Source organism: Lotus japonicus, chromosome 2 (genome assembly GCF_012489685.1).
Source record: "Lotus japonicus ecotype B-129 chromosome 2, LjGifu_v1.2".
Lineage (NCBI taxonomy): Eukaryota > Viridiplantae > Streptophyta > Magnoliopsida > Fabales > Fabaceae > Lotus > Lotus japonicus.
In genome coordinates, this window is record NC_080042.1 from 19350388 (window position 1) to 19369081 (window position 18694).

Genomic DNA, 18694 nt, shown 5'->3' on the forward strand with positions numbered 1-18694 from the left:
TCTTTATTCCTCAATTCATTTTTTTGTTCACATTAGGTTGTTATCTTCTTTATTTTATTCCTCATATGGGTGCATGATTTCAAAAATGACACCTTATGAATATCCCCTGGCTTAAGAAGTTCCTCAATACTATAATTCACTTTATTCTCTCCTCATACTGTTATCTCAATTGATTCTCTCATAATTATATACTAAACCTCTCTTCTACTTTCTATTAAAAAGATATTCTTTTTAATTTTTTAAGGCCGAGAATTGCCACTCATACATTTACAAGTTTCAATGCCCTCATTTTCGAAGAGCACCCTTATAAGGCCAAATGTGACATCTTCTCTTTCATTTATATGTGCTTATTGTGGATATTGAAGAATTTAGTGGTTACATATTAGTAATTCATATCATTTAGGAATTTCATAGGGCATGATTAGTTAGTTAGGATTTATACAAGACATTAATCCTAAAAAATAAAAGTTAACCATTTAAACATTATTTGAAATCAATGCCAATAAAAACTTTCGACTACAATAATTACAAGTACTAACTTTCCACTAACTCTCTTATAAGTCTAATTATTTTTCTTCTCTATTTGTGGCCATTCAATACACAAGCTGATTTATTGTTGAATGCATATATTGACAGGAGTGGGAAAGGGAAAGGCCTAAGCCAGGTGGTACAACTCTCATTGAAGAGGACAAAGAGGGAGAAAGAGAAAGAATAGGAAGAAGAAAATGATCATTCTGAGAAGCAGGACAAAAATAGTATGCTATAAACATCATGTTATTGCATTAGAAAGTTTGAGCTTTCTTAGTTTGTCGAGGCACCATTACAATGTATCAAACATATTCAATATTAATTGAATTATTCATAGTGAATTGACAAAGATACAACTTTATTATTGAAGAGAGATTTTTTGATAAATTGAAAGGCAGATTTTATCAATACTGAGAGGGTAACGGTAAATTATATCATTTTTTGTAAGTGGTCAGTTGGTTAAATGGTATTAGTTTGTGGTTAGTTATATGAATAAAGTGGTTAAATTAATTTGATGTTTGAAGAAAAAATAAACTCTTTTTTTCTTTATCGGAAAACAAGAAAAGTACACCCTAATACAATAACTAATATTTATTTAAAAATATAGGTGGATGTTTTAACATTAAACTTTATAAGAATGCAAAAATTACTCATCAAAATAAATTGTTAATATGAGATAGTATTCCATAGGTTAATATGACTTACGATTTTTTTATTTAGTGTTTAGTTAAATTAATTACACAATAAATCAAAATTAATATTAATTATTGAACTCCATAAGTCATGGTAAATTATTTTATATTAATTAAAAATTTAACTAATATTAATATTAATCTTTAACAATTAAAGGTAGGGTTTTTTTTTGGGTGCAAAAGGTAGGGGTTTAAACATTAAATATGATATCCTAAAGTTTGGGACATTAACGATAGGGGTTTAATCATTAAAGGTTGGAATTTTTACATTAAATATGATATGAATGCGACAATAAAAATTCTACTAACCGTTACGCCTCCACTTAGTTTTTTGTTAATTGTGTATTTGATATTATTTACAAATTAAATAAAAATAAAATATCAGTTACGAAATTCTAAAAGACACGATAAATTTTCTAGGGAATCATAACATAAGTTACAGAATTTCACAAGACATAGAAAATTATTATCAAATTTATACAATATATAAATAAATATTAATATTATTCTTTAGCAATTAATTTTGAAATTTTAACATTAACTTTGATATGAATGCGACAATAAACCTTTTACTAACCCTTTCGCTTACAATTTGATATTTTATTGGTGTTTAGTTAATATTATTTACACACTAATTAAAAAGATTAATATCAGTTACGGAAATCCATAGGACATGCATGATCATTTTATTAGGATTATAATTATATAATATAATAAAGAATATATTATTATTAATCTTTAAAATTTTAATATCATTTACAAAATTCCATAGGACATAGTGAATTAATTTGGATTTAAAAAAATTATATAAATATAAAACTAAGGATAAGATGTGTATTGTGATTATTATTTTACTAAATGGTTGGATCAAATTATAGTAATGAGAATGTTATCATGATTTTCTAATTTGCACAAAATTTGTTAATTAATATATTCAATCATTCTTTTGCTGCCAAAAAAAAAATTGTCACAACAAAAAGAGTTGTAACCTTCCTGCTCCATGTAGTTAATGAATGGAAAAATTAAATTAATAAATATAAAACAAATCCAAATATATTTATCCCATTATACTAACTATTGTCTTCTATTTTTTTCTTATATTTCGTGAAAGCCATCGGATTTGGGTCCTCTATGTTACCCAGAAATAGGAGTCTGTGATGGTGGCCGGTTTTTAATTGGAGGAGTTTAGAGGAAGTCCCTTTCGAGCTTTCTTGGGTGTTTTACAAAGGAATGTGTTGTTGTCTGCACCATATCTTCTTGCTACCAGTTTCACGGACAAATAGTTAAAGCTTTTGGTTTTGTCGGTTAACAAACCACCTTGTGTAGCACTTAAAATCTGGATCTGAAAGCGTTTCGATCAACCTGCTCTCTGTGATGCTAAGTTATGGAGAGAGTTCTGGCTGTGTTGGTTGGTTCCTTACTAGGTATTTTTGTGCGTCGAGGCTGCGGACGTGGAGTTGGCGGGGAGCTATTGGTGGCGTGGCTGTCAGTTGCTGATTGTTGTCCGATTTATGTTTTCTTATTTGTATTGTTCCCCTTAGGTGTCGAGCGGCTTGATAGGACCCCTGATGTGTCGTTGTTTTTCGACTTTAATATGAACCTTTCTAGCGGGTAGTCTCTTGGGGGTTTATAGCACACTTGTGTGTTTGTGGTTTTTTGAAGGTTTTTGCTGTAGAGACTGAGCTTTTGCCTACATTTTGTTGATGAGGTCACTGCACCCATGTTGAGAGGGGTTATTTCTCAACACTCTATATATATTAGCATATTATGTTTTCAAAAAGAAAAAAGTCAATCAAAATGTCAAGTTACATTCTCAATGTAATAATCATTCTATTTTCTATTTGTAACAAAATAATTTTATAATCATTACTTACTTAATGTCTTTTATCAGCTCATATATAATATGAGAAAAGGTAATATATAGTGTCAGTGTAAACTTTTTTTACACAAACGTCTAATTGATTTCCATCACATCAGAAACTATAATTGTAATTTAATTAAAATAAATGAGCAATATAATCATTTATCCCACGTGACATACAATAATTGGATGACATTGTAAAATTTCTTTACACTAACAGTACACATCCATTAAACTCATATAATATTTCATCTCACTAAAATAAAAAATTAAATTGTTATATAAAAGACCGAATTAAATAGTTCAACGTTGAAATAAACGTAAAAAAACACATATTAGTATAATTATTATGTCACTACAAAATAAATACAAACACATACGACACACAAAAAAACACTAAAAAATTTAAGTTAACTTACATCTAAAATTAATTTTAATTTTTTCATAACTTTGTTTTTATAAACCTAATAAGATAAATTACTTTATTAAACTTTAGCTCAATAAACATAATATCCCGTGTAACGCACGGGTAACGAAATTTTTTTTTCCTCTATAACAAACTAAATTAAATAGTGCAACATTAAACACAAAACCCAATAATAAATAAAACAGTTGTGCTTCTACAAAATAAAAGCAAACACATTCTTCACAAAAAAAAATTACAAATTCATATTTTCTTATATTCAATTTTTTTTTGTCCTTTTAACTCAAACTATTTTTAAATAAACATAATACAAATTTAAATTTTTTTATACAATAAACAAAAATTAAAATCCCCGTGCATCGCACGGGTAAAATGACTAGTTTAAGTATAAAAGTATTGAGTGGAAAAGTGTTGTGATGGATTATTGAGTGGAAAATTGCCATTTAATTGCCATTTTAATTGCCATCTAACTTTGGCAAAGAGGAAAAGTCTTGTCGCATTATGCCTAGGTGACTTGTCTTTGGTTTATAGCTTTTGCACAAATATATGATGGGAGCTATAGCAAGGAGTATTACAATTTATGTTTCTGCTCTTTTAGCTATTTGGTTTTGTTCCTTTACTTTTTCATGTTTGATGCAGTATAGAGCATGTATTGCTCTTTTCCTCTTTAAATTATGTTATGGATACAATTGATTTTTTTCCAATTTTTTCATTGTAATAGAGTTCTAAATTTTGTAGTCATGATAAAAAAAATTGACTTATTATTACGTACATTTTCATAGATGACTAATCAAGATATAAGATCCAAACGGTGGCAGTTGCTTCAAATGATAATGGTTCAAGTGTCATGCCTCATAATCCTAATCTGGCTACAAATTTTCAATTGCTTTTTCAGCTTGTCTTTTATTTTAAAATAAGGGTAATATAAGAATAATAAAAATTATAACTCATTCCGCTCCGTCCATTATCCAAACAATGCAGTGGTAACTTTGTTCCGCTCCGTCATAAAATATCCAAACAATGGAATGAAATTTTTATTTCATTCCGCTCCGCTCCATTCCGTTCCATTATATTCCATTCCGCTCCGCTCCATTATGTTCCATCAATCCAAACGAAGCCTTAGGATTTGGAGTAAAAACTCACTCAAACTTAACTTTTTATTTTATTCTATTTTCCGATTACATCTACTTAAATTTTAATTTGATTCTATTTTTCAAGTGCCCAATCTTATCACGTCTAAAGTTGTAAGATGAAAATATAGTTTGTTTATATATAAGTATCCTATAATATCTTAACGATATTTCAAAATAATGTAAAGTATCCTTTAAATTGAACCCAAAAAAAAAAAAATTGAGTTGTTACTAGTGTTTTTTTCCCGTGCGTTGCACGGAAAATATGTCTATTGTATTTGATATATCAATTAATCATGAATGTGATTATGCGTGTTGTTTTAAATCTTAGATAATTATGGCAAATCTTTTAAAATTCGGCTTCAATATCTTTTTTGGAATTGGGAAACATGTGTCAACAAAATATAAGTTATCTAATTCTTTTCTAATATATATTAATATATAGAGGAGGAGATGACTCATGCAGTATCTTAGATAATTAGGAAAAATCTTTTGAATTTTAATGGATTATAATCTCAGCATTACATTTTTTTATATATTGTGGATCATGAGAAAGAATAAAAGGAGAAATCACGGAAAATATGTAGTAAATTAGGCTTGAAACTTTTCTTAATTTAAAAAGATAATAAAAAAGGTTTCAAGATTTGTTTTGGAAATATATTTAGTAAGGAGTAATCTAGGTAAATCTTAGATAATTAGGGCAAATCTTTAAAATTCGGTTTCAAGATAACATAACACAACATAAGAGAATCTATCAAATGGAATGACACGTGAAACTTTTTTTATGAGAATGACACGTGAGATTTTTTTTAGAGTATTAATTAATTTAAGATAAAAATAAACAACCTAAATTCTCAAAAATACTCAAAGATAAATTAAGATAAAATCAAGAAATAAACAACCTCAATCCTAATCAAATCTAAAATTTAAAAAGGTAATAAATAAAGATAGATAAAAACTACAAAAATCTAGCAAATCACAATAAAAACTCATAAAATCCTGAATTAATTAAAAATCCGAAAATTCAATATAAATACCATAAAAATTAATTAATACTCTAAAAATAAATAATAATATAAATTAAGATAAAATCATGAAATAAACAACATAAATCCTAATCAAATCTAAAATTTAAAAATGTATTAAATAAATATAGATAAAAACTATCAAAATCTAGCAAATCACAATAAAAACTCATAAAATCCTGAATTAATTAAAAATCCGAAAATTCAATAAAAATACCATAAAAATAATTAACACTCTAAAAATAAATAATAAGATAAAATCAAGAAATAAACAACCTAAATCCTAATCAAATCTAAAATTTATAAATGTATTTTTTATGAGAATTAACCTGAGAATGACACGTGCAATTTTTTTATGAGAATGACACGTCACTAAATCAGTCTGATAGAAGTTCTTCTTTTCTAATATATACTAGTTGAATTCTCGTGCACTGCACGAGTTACTTTATCATTAAAATTGTGTAGTATTATCTTTTTTTAAGTTTTGTAATTTTACGTATGATATTTTAATTTAATATCATATTAATAACAGGTATAAAATTAAGGGGTTAGAATGATAAACATGCTTGGTAATTATTTTCATAATTATCAATATATAAAATTGGTGTGACCCGCATTTATTCATAAGAGGAACCCGTTTTGTCGTTTACTGATCACGTTAAGTTCCGTAGATGACGAACAGGGGCTTGATTTGCTTGTGTGAACATCTTTTAAAAATATTTATACATTTCTTTTGTTGAATTTATAGTATTTTTTGGTACATCGCAAAGATAAATTACATTTGCGAGAGATTGATCCCGGAACCTTTTTAGCACTTACCACTTAAGCTAACATAATATGATGAAAAAATAAAATAAATTAAAAAGTAAGTTGTTTTCTTAATTTGATTTTTTAGGATAAAGTTTATTTTCGAAAATGAAATATATATATATATATTTATATATATATATAATCTATAGAAACAACCCCTCTCAGCATTGGTAAAGTAACCAAGTCAACAGAAAGCCGACCAAAAATCCAGCTACTACAACAAAACCCTCCACCACTAAAAAACCCACAAGCATGCAACCATGCTTTAACACCCAAATCAACAACCCCTAATGTCAACGTCTACACCTCTAGGAGAGTCCCCATTTGAAATCATAAACAGCGACAGGTTCAACCGGATGAGATTCTATCAAGCCACACGACACCTGTAAAATAGATCTAACCCTGCTATGCATACCAAAGAACCCAAGATTTTAGGTTACTTGACTATTTCTAAATTAAGGTAGAGCTTATTGTATATGATTACTTTTTGGCAAAGAAAATAATTATAGGACTTCAAATTTGAATTTATAATATTTTTTTTAATAATAACATTTGTTGTTTTTTTAAAGGTAACATTTGTTGTTAAAAGGGTTAAAAACATTATAATTTTTATATTCTTTGTAAGTTTTTTCAATATCTTTTTAGATTAATTTTTATAAATTTTATTTAAAATATAGTATATAAGAGTTTTTTTTTTAAATGAATAGTATATAAGAGTTTAAATATGTCTTTAATCGTAAGACCTTCCATATTTCTTTCTAATGGACATGTTTTTTAGAAATAAATTTTATTAGGGTAAAGTAAGACTTCTTTAATCAAAAATAAATCGGAGGACCCTCCTCAACCCATGCATGAACATAATTACATAAAGCTAATTTTGATATACAGTTTGCCACCACATTAGCGAACAACTTCACATGAACCAAACTGCAGGAGCAAAAACTCAACTAAGGTCCAAAAAATCCTCCACAATCATCCGCGAGTAGGAGCGTGATGCCACTGGTGACTTCCGCCCATCCTTCAACAAAAGACTACTTGTTTCAAAAACCAAAGATGAAAACCCCGATGGATAGCAAATATGAATATCCCATTTCAAGAACAGGCTCTCAGCTAGCATAGGATCCAAAGTAAGTCATATCACGCTAAAGCCATGATCTAACTCTAATAATCGATTATAATTAGGCAGAAACCAGCAAAATACATGATATATTTTGTCTAATATTAACACTTGAATATATTTTTTTAATAATTGTTGAAGAATTGAATTAAGTAATCTCATATATTTTGTCATTTATAAAAAAATTGATAGTATATTTAAATCATTTCATATAATTTTTAAATATTATTTAACAAATACCAAAAACTCAAAAACATAGAATTTTTAAAGTGAATGATTATGATGTTAGTATGAGACATAGATCACATCTATAAATTAAATTAAATCCTAAAGTATAATATTATAATCTTGAAATAGTTCATGGTATTGGAATTGAAAAAAATTGTATATGGAAAAATAATAGACCTTGGAGACAAATGTTTAAAAAATTAGTTTAGAAGATAAAACACACTATCTCATGGGTAAGAGAAGAAAATAAATATGTGTTGAGTGTTGTCATTTGCTAAAAGGCGAACAAGCAGAAGTGGAGAAAAAAATGTGTATAGGAGAAAAGGATGTGAAAGTCTCTATCTCATCAACTTTTAAAATAGGATATCAAGTCAAATCTAGTAATTACGATCATATTGATGATGATTTATGTAGTCCATTAATTTAAATTTTGAATTTTAGAGAATCTTTGGTTTTAATTAAAATATTTTCTAATTTACTAATGAATACTTCTGACATGAAAAAAAATAAATGAATACTTGTGTTTTAAACTTGAATATTTTTTTCACCAATTTATTTTTGAATCTTTTTCAAATTCGAATTACATTAAGTTATAACCTTCATTTTATAGCTTTCATATTTATTATTATATTTTAAGCATAAATAAAAATAAAAATAAAAATAAAATTATGTTTTAAATATAAATATTCATTAATTAAGGGCACTCATGTAAAAAAAATTAAGTTAACAAATAAATTAGAATTTACAGTCTAACTATAAAAAATATGAAATGTTGTTATGACTCATGAACCAAGACTCGTTTAAGGAGAGAGTTATAAACCTATCTATTTTATTATCATGATGAACATTCATAATATAAGAAGTCATCCCTGTTTTATAAAGGTGTCTAACCCTAGATACATGGATTTAGAATTGCTCATACAAACATAATCCGCCCATAAAAGTGGATGCGTCACCTAAGCCTGTAAAAACATATATCGCTATTATGAGATAAATAATACATGAATCGCAAACATGACGTAAGAAATACATAAATAGTGTGAGACCACCCATATATGGTATAGGGTGATTGAGTCATGATTAATGGTTCGCCAAATGTGAGATGACTCACGTGATAAGGATTTGTTCGCCAAGTAACCGGGGTCACACGCCAGGTAGTCAGACCGTTCGCCTGGTAGTGCTAGAGTCGCCCAATTAACAAAATAATACGGAAATATAAATTTCATTGTTCATATAAATTAAAGTAAAATCTATGAAGTATGAATTAAGAAAGAGATAATTCAGTTATAGTTATTTCGTGAAAATATTGAAAAACATGTTGCACTTTCCATGTGTTAATGAACATCTAAAACAACACAAACCAACAAAAGATACAAAATTTTACAAAGAGAAAGCAACAATACTCATAATAGTGAAATAGGAAGATGAAGATTTCGGATGTGAAATGCGAAAGTAAAATATAAAAAGAACACATAACCTTTTTTCTGCAAAGAAACTCACCTCTCCATCCATCTCTCACAAATGCATTCTTTCCAACCTTGCCTCTCAATGTATCAGACCTTTAAATGAAAGCGTCAAAACATCCATCAAGCTCTCCTGCCATCAATTTTTAAAATAAGTTGAGAAAACATTAGTCTGAATAAAAAAAAGAGTTAAGAAGGGATCAGAACAATTGATAAACTTACTCATGCAATATATAGCACCAGAAGAAGACAAAGATGAAGTTGGATGAACCTTTCAAACCGACAACATAAAGGAGGTTGAAAAAAAAAACTGTGAGAGATTAACGTATTTGTAAAGATAAAAAGAGAGGAAATATTTTATTTTTGGCACGGATATGTTTTTCCAAATAAAATATAAATAAAACATTCACAAATATTGCACTTTTTTATATATGATGGACATATTCAAAGTTAAGAAAAAATAAAAAATTTACGGATGGATGAGGTGGATATATTTTTTTTAATGCAGATTTAATATTGAATATGTATTCAAAGTTAAGAGAAAACAAAATCTTGTAGATTTAATATTGAATATGTATTCAAAGTTAAGAAAAAACAAAATCTTGAAGATTTAATATTGAATAACAAAATTTGTATATTTTTTATTGGGATGATATGGGGGTGACACGTGGCAAAACCTTCTAGAAAAAAACCTTCCTTTAGTATATTATATAGATATAGATAGATAGATTGATTGATTTTATTATTTAACTGGGATTATGAATCTTAATTAATTTTCTTATTTAACTATAATTAAGAGTTAAAAAAAACTATAATTAAGAGTTTACTCATTACTATAATTTGTAAGATTACATACATACATTAGTAACTTAAATTTTTTTAAAAAGTTATTATCAATGAATTTAAAAATTGATTCAATCGAATCGTATTTTGGTTACGGGAGGAATTTTTTGTGGGACTCCATTCGAAGAAGGTGTTGTTCTTTGGTTGCTAAAATTGCCTTGCATAAGTTCTGTATGAGCTCTTTTTTTTCTCTTATGCTGGTTTGGAATGCAGTCCAGCCTATGTTGGTGTACTGATGTAATTTTTTCTTCATTTTCTCTTGTACAAATGGGTTGTAGCACCCTTATTGCTACTATTAATTCATTCATTTTGGCTTTCAAAAAAATAAAAACAAACATGAAAACAGTAACAACAATATCCTAAAGGAAAACAAACTCCTAAAACTAAATATCCATATTGCACTCCAGTATGCAGATATTTCATTTAGGCACACTTTCACCAATCGTATTTATGTGATTCACTCAGTATAGTTTTTTTTGTTGTTGAAAGGAACATGATTTTATTAAAATCAAAGTGGCATAGAAGCCAAACAACAACAACAAAGGAACTAAACCCGGCGGTCCTTCCTCAACCCAAATCTCATTGGCAAAGGTAGAGGCGTTCCGCGCCATATAATCCGCCGCTTGGTTACCCTCACGACGGACAAAAGAAAGATCCACAGAGTAAAAAAAATTACAAAACTGGAAACAATCCTGAATAACAGTAAATAAATAAGAACCACCCGAAGCCTTCTTCCAAGCAAGGAACAAAGGAACACAGTCGATCTCAAAGAGGACTCGTCGAAAACCCAACTGGGAAGCTAATTTCATTACCCATCGCAGCGCAAGAGCCTCACCAATAGTAGAAGACAAAACCATGGTTGGATGCATGGAAGCAGAAGCCATGATTTCACCGTTGTTGTCCCTAGCCACCATGCCAAAGCATGCTAATTTATCCATGTCCACAGCTGCATCAACATTAAATTTTACCGTACCTCTAGCTGGTCGACGCCAACATCTCGTAGCCGGGTCTATCCCCAATCTGTTTGGCTCCTCCGTCGGTGTAGCACGCAAGGAACCCACCCGTGGAAGCACCTTCCTCCAGTCTAGCCTTCGATCATCAAAGACCCCCTTGTATCTCACCTCCCACATCGCATACAGCAGGGTCTGAACCTCCGCCACGCCCTCTGCATCCAACTCGCGAACCAACTGCTGCAAGAAGGCTGGAAACCGCTGCTGTCCCTCCACTCGAATACCCAAACAAGAGCTAAACCAGGTTGCCTTCATGGCCCCGCATCTGCAAATCGGGCAGCTAGGATCCACGTCCACCGTGCGTTGCCGAAGCTTTTAGCGAACCGAAACCGCTCCATGGTACAGCCTCCAAGCAAGCTCCTTGCACCGTGGAAGAGAAGGAGCAACCTAGAATTTTTTCCACATTCCTTCTGACATTGAATCGATGGATGAAGGAGATGCCACACCCTGTTCCTCAACCTGTTGTAAAAATAAGTAACCTGTTTTTGCACCGTACACCCCATCATTAGTCCCCAACCAAAACAAACTATCATCCCTAGGTGTTACGGGGAGAGGGACAACTAGTATTTTCTCCACTGTTCTTGTACAAAAAGTCCACTCTATCAAAGGCTTATTCCATACTCCCAAAGGCAGTAAAAGATCAGCCACCATTTTAAGCCCAAGCTCCTCTACAACATCAAGCTGGAAATTAATCGGTGCTCCATTAGGGAGCCATTTATCATCCCAAATACAAATCTTTGTGCCATTACCCACACGCCAACACCCACCTTGTTCAAACATCCATTTAGTTTTCAAAATACTCGACCATGCATAGCTTGGTCTATAACCACGCTTCGCCCCCACAATGGAGGCCCCTGGATAATAAACAGCCTTGTATACTCTTGCAAGCAAAGTTTCTGGTGAGGTGTGCATTCGCCACCAGTTTTTTGCCACTAGGGCCAAATTAAAATGTTTAAAATTCCTGAAGCCGAGACCCCCACTAAGTTTGGGCCGGCAAAGTTTATTCCAATTCATAAAATGTATACCACGCCGAGAGGCATCACCTCCCCAAAAAAACAGAGCAATCATGCCCTCAATCTCCTCACACAGTCCATCCGATAGTATGAAACATGACATTACATACGAAGGAATCGCTTGTGCTACCGCTTTAATTAGCACCTCACGACCTGCTCGAGACAAAGTCTTTTCTTTCCAACCTTTGAGTTTCTTCCACACACGTTCTTTGACAAACCTGAAAACCTGGGTTTTGGACTTACCAACTATAGTCGGAAGGCCCAAGTACCTGTCATAACTTTCAACAACCTTAACATTCAAAAGCTCTTTAAGCTCATAGAAACAATTCTCCGGCACATTGCGGCTTACTGAAAGCATGGACTTGTCCAAATTTATCATCTGCCTAGAAGCTCGTTCATAGGTAGCAAGAATGTTTTTAATACAATCCGCTTCTTGAACATTAGCTCGGGCAAAAAGAACGTTGTCATTTGCAAAAAAGGGTGAGAAATCTTTGGTGTTGATCTAGCATCTTTAATACCATGTAACAAAGAGGATGCCATAGATCTCTCTATCAAAGCAGCAGAGAAAGCTTCACCACATAGGATAAGATAAGGGATCTCCTTGTCACAAACCCCGATGGGGTGCGAAAGTCGGTTGAGGATTGCCATTTAACATAATAGAGAAATTTACTATCGACACACAATCCATAATCAAATTGACCCACAAAATTGGAAACCCCATACTAGTCAAAATAGCTCTTAAGAAAGGACATTCTACTCGGTCATAAGCCTTAGACATGTCAAGTTTTAGGGCCATCATTCCTTTTTTACCTAATATTCTTTTCTTCATGTAGTGAAAGCATTCATATGCAATCAAAGTGTTATCCGTGATCAAGCGACCCGAAACAAACGCACTTTGGGCTTCACTAATTAAATCAGGCAAAATCAGTTTCAGTCTATTAGCTAGTGTCTTGGTTATGATCTTAAAAATGACATTACAAAGACTTATTGGTCTAAACTTATTTGCAAAGACAGCTTTCTTAACCTTTGGAATTAAAACAAGAAGGGTTTGATTAATCATACCTGGCTGTATGGACCCCTAAAGGACCTGCAGACAAAAAGTAGTCACATCATCACCAACTATGCCCCAAAACTTATGGTAAAAGAGAGCTGGAAAGCCATCAATCCCCATGGCTTTTGTTGGGTGCATCTGAAAAAGCGCCTCTTTCACGTCTTCCCTAGAGAAAGGAGAGTTCAGGATACGAAGGTGAGCTTCTGTTACCCTGTTGGCCACTAACGCCGTAACTTCCTCAATACCCGAAGGGTTCGACGAAGTGAACAAATCTCGAAAGTAGTCCGATAGCACACGACCAATATCCACATCTCGCACAAAGGTTCGCCCCCCATCATCCTTTATTTCCTCAATCAAATTTCTTTTTCGCCTCTGATTCGCCTTTGTGTGGAAAAAGCGAGTATTTATGTCTCCCTGCTTCAGCCAGGTTGCTCTAGATCTTTGGCTCCACATTATTTCCTCCTGCTCAAGGAGCTCATCCATTTGCTTTTATGCCTCTCTAGTCGCTGTCAGGATCTGTTCTGTCTGAACCTGTCTCTGTAAATGTTGTAACAAAGCTTTTGAACCTGATATCTTCTTTGGAAGATCACCATACTTTGCTTTGCCCTAAGAGTGAAAAGCTTGACCTAGGCCCTCAATCTTTCCAATTAAGCCCTGATTCAGTTCACACCAAGCTTATGTCACTATTTCAGAGCTCGGCGCCACTCTGAAGCCATAATTCCTCAAACCGAAATAATCTAGTCCGATGCCTTTTAAAATCAGCTCTACGAGCTCCACAATGCAAGACTATAGGGCTATGGTCTGAATGATATCTCACCAAGTGAGACACCAAAAATACAGGCCAAAGATCATCCCAAGCATCATTCACCAAGGCATAGTCTAGATGCTCCTCCACCATGTAAGGGAAAGTTCTTTTATTCGACCACGTGAAAGTGTAACCTGAGGATTCCACCCTGTGAAGCCTACAATCAGAGCAAGCTCGGTTTGCCACCTCAAGATTTACCAAATCAGGAGGTGCACCCCCAAGCTTATCCGCCGGGGAAAGTATATCATTTAAATCGCCAATACATAACCAAGGGGTGCCAGAAGCTGGTTTGCATCTGGTAATCAACTCCCAGGTACGAAATTTATTATGCTTATCTGGAAAACCATACACTGCTAGCACCTGCATACACACAGAAGGATGATCCGGAGAGATCAAATTAAACAAAATATGATTTAGTGATGCATTAATAATAGTAACATCTACCTCTGACCGCCTCAACAGGCAAAGTCCTCCAGGTCGGGACCTCCCACGTCCTGCACATTGGACGGGGAAAATATTTCCTAATCCACCAATACCACGATGTGTCAACATCTCGGAACAATATTGTCGTGTCTCCATCAGAAACACAACGTCAGGAACTTCAGAGTGGATGAGCCTACGCAAGGCTCGCACTGCCCCCAGGTTCCCAAGCCCGCGGCAGTTTCACGATAAGGTCCTCATTGAGGTGGGCAGGGCTGCGCCGCAGCCTCTGCCAATCCCAATCCAGTGTCGGAAAAATGCTTCTTCAGAGGAGGAGATGCACCAGTGCCACCTGCCTCCAAAATTGTTGACTCCCCGCTTGACCTCTTCCTTTTAGAACTTGTATTTTCAGCTGACGGCTCCTGAATATGGATATCACCTCGTGGTTTATCAAGGATAGTGCTCGAGCCCCCTGTGTCCTTGCCACCATTTACTTGGAAGCTGAACTCTTCATCTTCTCCACTCTTGAGCAACTCATCAATTTCTTCCTCTGTCAATTCCTTATCAGCCGTTGGCCCCTTCCCCTTTGTATCTGCATTATTATTTGGTGCTATATGATCTTCATGATGAGGTCCATGGTGTCATGGTGCTTCCCTCTGTCCCCATGCACGGTTGTTTCGATTTACCTCATAGCCACCAATTTTTGCTCTCAACCAGGGTCCAAACTTGTTAGCGTTGTGTGCTCCGTTACCTGCTACTTAACATTCTTGCGCTGAATGATCCATTTTTCCACAGCGGAAACAAAAATCATATAACTTCTCATACTTGAAGATGGCCTTGTATGGACCTCGTCCTTTCACTGCCAGCATCTGCCCCTTCCGAAGCGGCTGCTCCACACTCACCCAAACTCCCCGTTTCTCCTTCGATCCCAGTCCAAGAATCCTGCAAAGCCACGTGCTAGTGTCTTCGCCACGTTCACTGTGCGAAACTGATATGGCAGCCCATGCACCTACACCCAGAAGGGCACCCTAGTCATCAGAACTGTGGCCGAATCAATGTTGACGTCGAACACATTCAGGGCCAGCATCTGCCGGTTGAAGAACCAGGGACCGGACTTCAGAACTAGGTCCCTGTCTTTTGTGGTTTTGAACCTGAAGGAGAATAGATTTGTCCCAACTTGTCTCACCTCCTCACAGTTCCTTGATTGCCATAAGCCCTGCATCACAGCCCGGAAAGCTTCAGTCGCCACCCTGGATCGGGTAAGCACCTTCCAGAGTAGCCAAACGTCCTCCTTCAAGGCAGGGTCGACAACAACCTCCCCAACCTCTAGGATTTCATTCTCATCTCCCTCTAGAAACACCTCAAAATCCTCGTCCATAATTGAAACTCGAAGCCTTGTAGGAAGAAAAACCTCGTTGATGGTCGTGTGAAAAGGACGGGAAGGGAAGCAGTATGCTGCCCTAAAAAAAGAAACTGGTGAAAGTGCTTGCACCGACCCTCGTACGTAGCCTTTGTAGAAGATCTGATTCCCACCCAATGGATCGCACGAACTCCAAGTCCCAATCGGTCTTGTTGTCGGCGAAAAAAGATTAAAAAACCTAGTCAAACGGCGGCGCACAGAAAGAGATGCATGGCGGCGCACAAACCCTAGCAGACTAGGTCAATTAACCATGTTGACTATATACTCAGCATAGCTCAAATTAATGAATTGGGATTGTAATTTGCGTCACACTTGAAGTTATAGTTGTGATAAATTTCCATAATATATATAGCTAAAGAAATAAAAAATAAGAAGAGTGCAATTCCTTTTCTAATTAGTTGAGTAGATAGGCATATAGCAGTACAAAGCAAAATTCAGCATAATTAATATCAGCAAGATCATTCAAAGAAACCTAAATGAGCTCAAGAATCCCTAGCATATATAGAAGCAAATTCTCGACCAGAAGCAACTTGATCGGTAAATAAATGGAAGTGTATTGAAAAATCTGTAAATTCCAACGTTGGCAAAGTGATTCTGAAAGGTTTAAACGTGAAACCAATTTAGCACCCTATCAAAGAGAGGACCTCACATTAGAAAGAACCGAGAAACAGATGATTGAATGTTCTAAACATGGTTAATCTCTCCTTTTAGTGGAACTAGACTTGCCTCGTAATTTACAGCTTGAAGATATGAGATCATAGTTCTACACTTATACTTAATCGGGAGATCCTTAACTTCTTTTGTATCAACATTATAGGACTTGATCATTCCTTGAGACGTCTCATGAGAAGCTCATTCCCCTTCCAAAAAATCAAAGGTTTAGGCTTTTCTTCTCCTAGATTTTCTATTGTTCTCATAAGAGTCCAAGAACCAAATCCATCCATCACCCATATGTCAATATCGGATGAGGTGTAATAATCATAGCAAACCAGTGAGATGGAGTCATTCCACACAGTTAAAGATCTAGAATGAGGTTGACCAATACGAGCACCAAGTGGCTTTGGTACAATTTGGAAAACCCTATCATCCATATTCAATGCCACCATTACATTAATTGAAATTGTCTTCAAGGCGCCATGCCCACCAGTAGAAAGTTCTTTTAAAGCACATTGCAAAACTATCACTATCAAAACCAAAAAGCTCAACGTTGGTAATATGCAGCATAATCCATGAATCAGCACTTAAGGTATACAACAAACCAGTGAGATGGAGTCATTCCACACAGTTAGAGATCTGGTATGAGGTAGGTTGGCAATACAAACAACAGGTGGTCTTGGCACAATTTGGAAAACCTCATCATCCATATTCAATGCCACGATTACAGTGGAATAGTCGTTACTGTACCATGCCCACCAGTAGAAAGTTCTATTAAAGCACAGTGCAAAACTTTCACTATCAAAACCAAAAGGTTGATCAGCATTGGTATTAGGCATCGCTCGCTGTCCATGAATTTGTACTTAAAGTATATTGCTCAGTAGCATAATAATTTGTGGCAGTCTGCCTTTTCCAAATGCTTATATCCTTAAAATCATCAGTGAAGGAATCATACCCCATTCCAACTGCTACACGTGAGCTATGCTCAATAGTGTAAGGAGGAAGTTGTCTAAATTCTTTGGTTAATGGGTTATACAAAAGAACCTGCGCATCATCAGTAGACCAAGCTGACAAGCACAATATACCATTGGAGTGATCGCAAATTCGAAACCGTTTGAATGTGGGTACTGGGATTTCCATGCCAGGGTTTGTGGCAGACATGGAAAGGAGTTTAAATGCCATAGTACAAGCTTTTGTGGCGAAGGGAAACCTGAGAAGCACATCATTGGGTGCAGAGTTCTGGTTTTTGAGGAAGTGAGAAACGTGGCGAGACAAGAATTTAGTGTCTCTGTGAAAAAGAGCATTCCAAATTTCCAATGTTTGCAAACACACTTGAAGCGGATCAACGACTTGCACGACAGTCTCGTGAGGATTTCTTCCACCAACTCTTGAGGTATATTTCGAACATTCTCCATTCTCCAACTCCTACTCTTCACCTTTGTTCCTTCTCACTCTTTTAGGACTTAATCTATATATATATACATGTAAAGCACACTTGAACTTTTGTATTAATTACTTTACCTTTGTATTAAATACATCATATAATTAAATACAAAACTAAAAAATACTACATCTACTTTATTATTCATTATATTAATTAATAATTGTAAAATTTTTCAATTTCTCATGTTTTAAAATATTCTTTAATGTTGATTAAATTTTAATTATTAATTATAACTTGAGGACAAATTTTTAATAATAATAATAATTTTAATTGACTATCTTTACATTAATAAAAATATATAGTAAAAATTAATTAAATTAATAAATAATTGTAAAAAATTTCAAACTCTTATATGTTAAAATTAAAATAATATTAAAATTATTATTTTAATTTTAATTATCAATCATAAGTTGATGAATTTTAAAAATTAACCGATAATTTTTTTACGTATATATAAAAAATTAAATACTAAAGTCAGATATGGAGTTCATATATATATATATATATATATATTAGAGGCGAGATTTATTAATTTTTTATTTTCATTTTCAGTTCAATTAATTATTAACCTAAGGTTGAAGAAAATATATACAAGAATAGCACAAACTAATATCTTTTAAATAAAACAAACATGTTAGATATTGAAGTTAGTTAATGGTTGAATGTTTTTTGTAAATATATATCTTGAAATATACATTTAAAATATGAAATAATTTTTTATGTTGTTTAAATTAACTATAATGTAGTCGCGTGTTA

At 33.4% G+C, this 18694-nt stretch overlaps 1 protein-coding gene across 1 annotated transcript; it reads right to left on the bottom strand.

Annotated features, from left to right (window-relative positions):
* Nucleotides 1-16664: 16664 nt before the first annotated feature.
* LOC130736185 (F-box/kelch-repeat protein At3g06240-like) lies at nt 16665-17676 on the bottom strand. The gene is made up of 2 exons (XM_057588030.1): nt 17358-17676; nt 16665-17023 (listed from the first exon to the last, which is right to left on the bottom strand). The coding sequence occupies exons 1-2, from the start codon at nt 17674-17676 to the stop codon at nt 16665-16667; spliced, it is 678 nt and encodes a 225-aa protein (XP_057444013.1).
* Between the last annotated feature and the right edge of the window lie 1018 nt (nt 17677-18694).

What these genes read in the sequence shown, in the direction of transcription:
- LOC130736185 (XM_057588030.1), bottom strand. Translation starts at nt 17,676, where the DNA reads ATGGCATTTAAACTCCTTTCCATGTCTGCCACAAACCCTGGCATGGAA. An exon ending in TACTGAGCAATATACTTTAA is followed by an intron (nt 17,024 to 17,357) that starts GTACAAATTCAT and finishes TGGTTTTGATAG; the next exon opens with TGATAGTTTTGCAATGTGCT.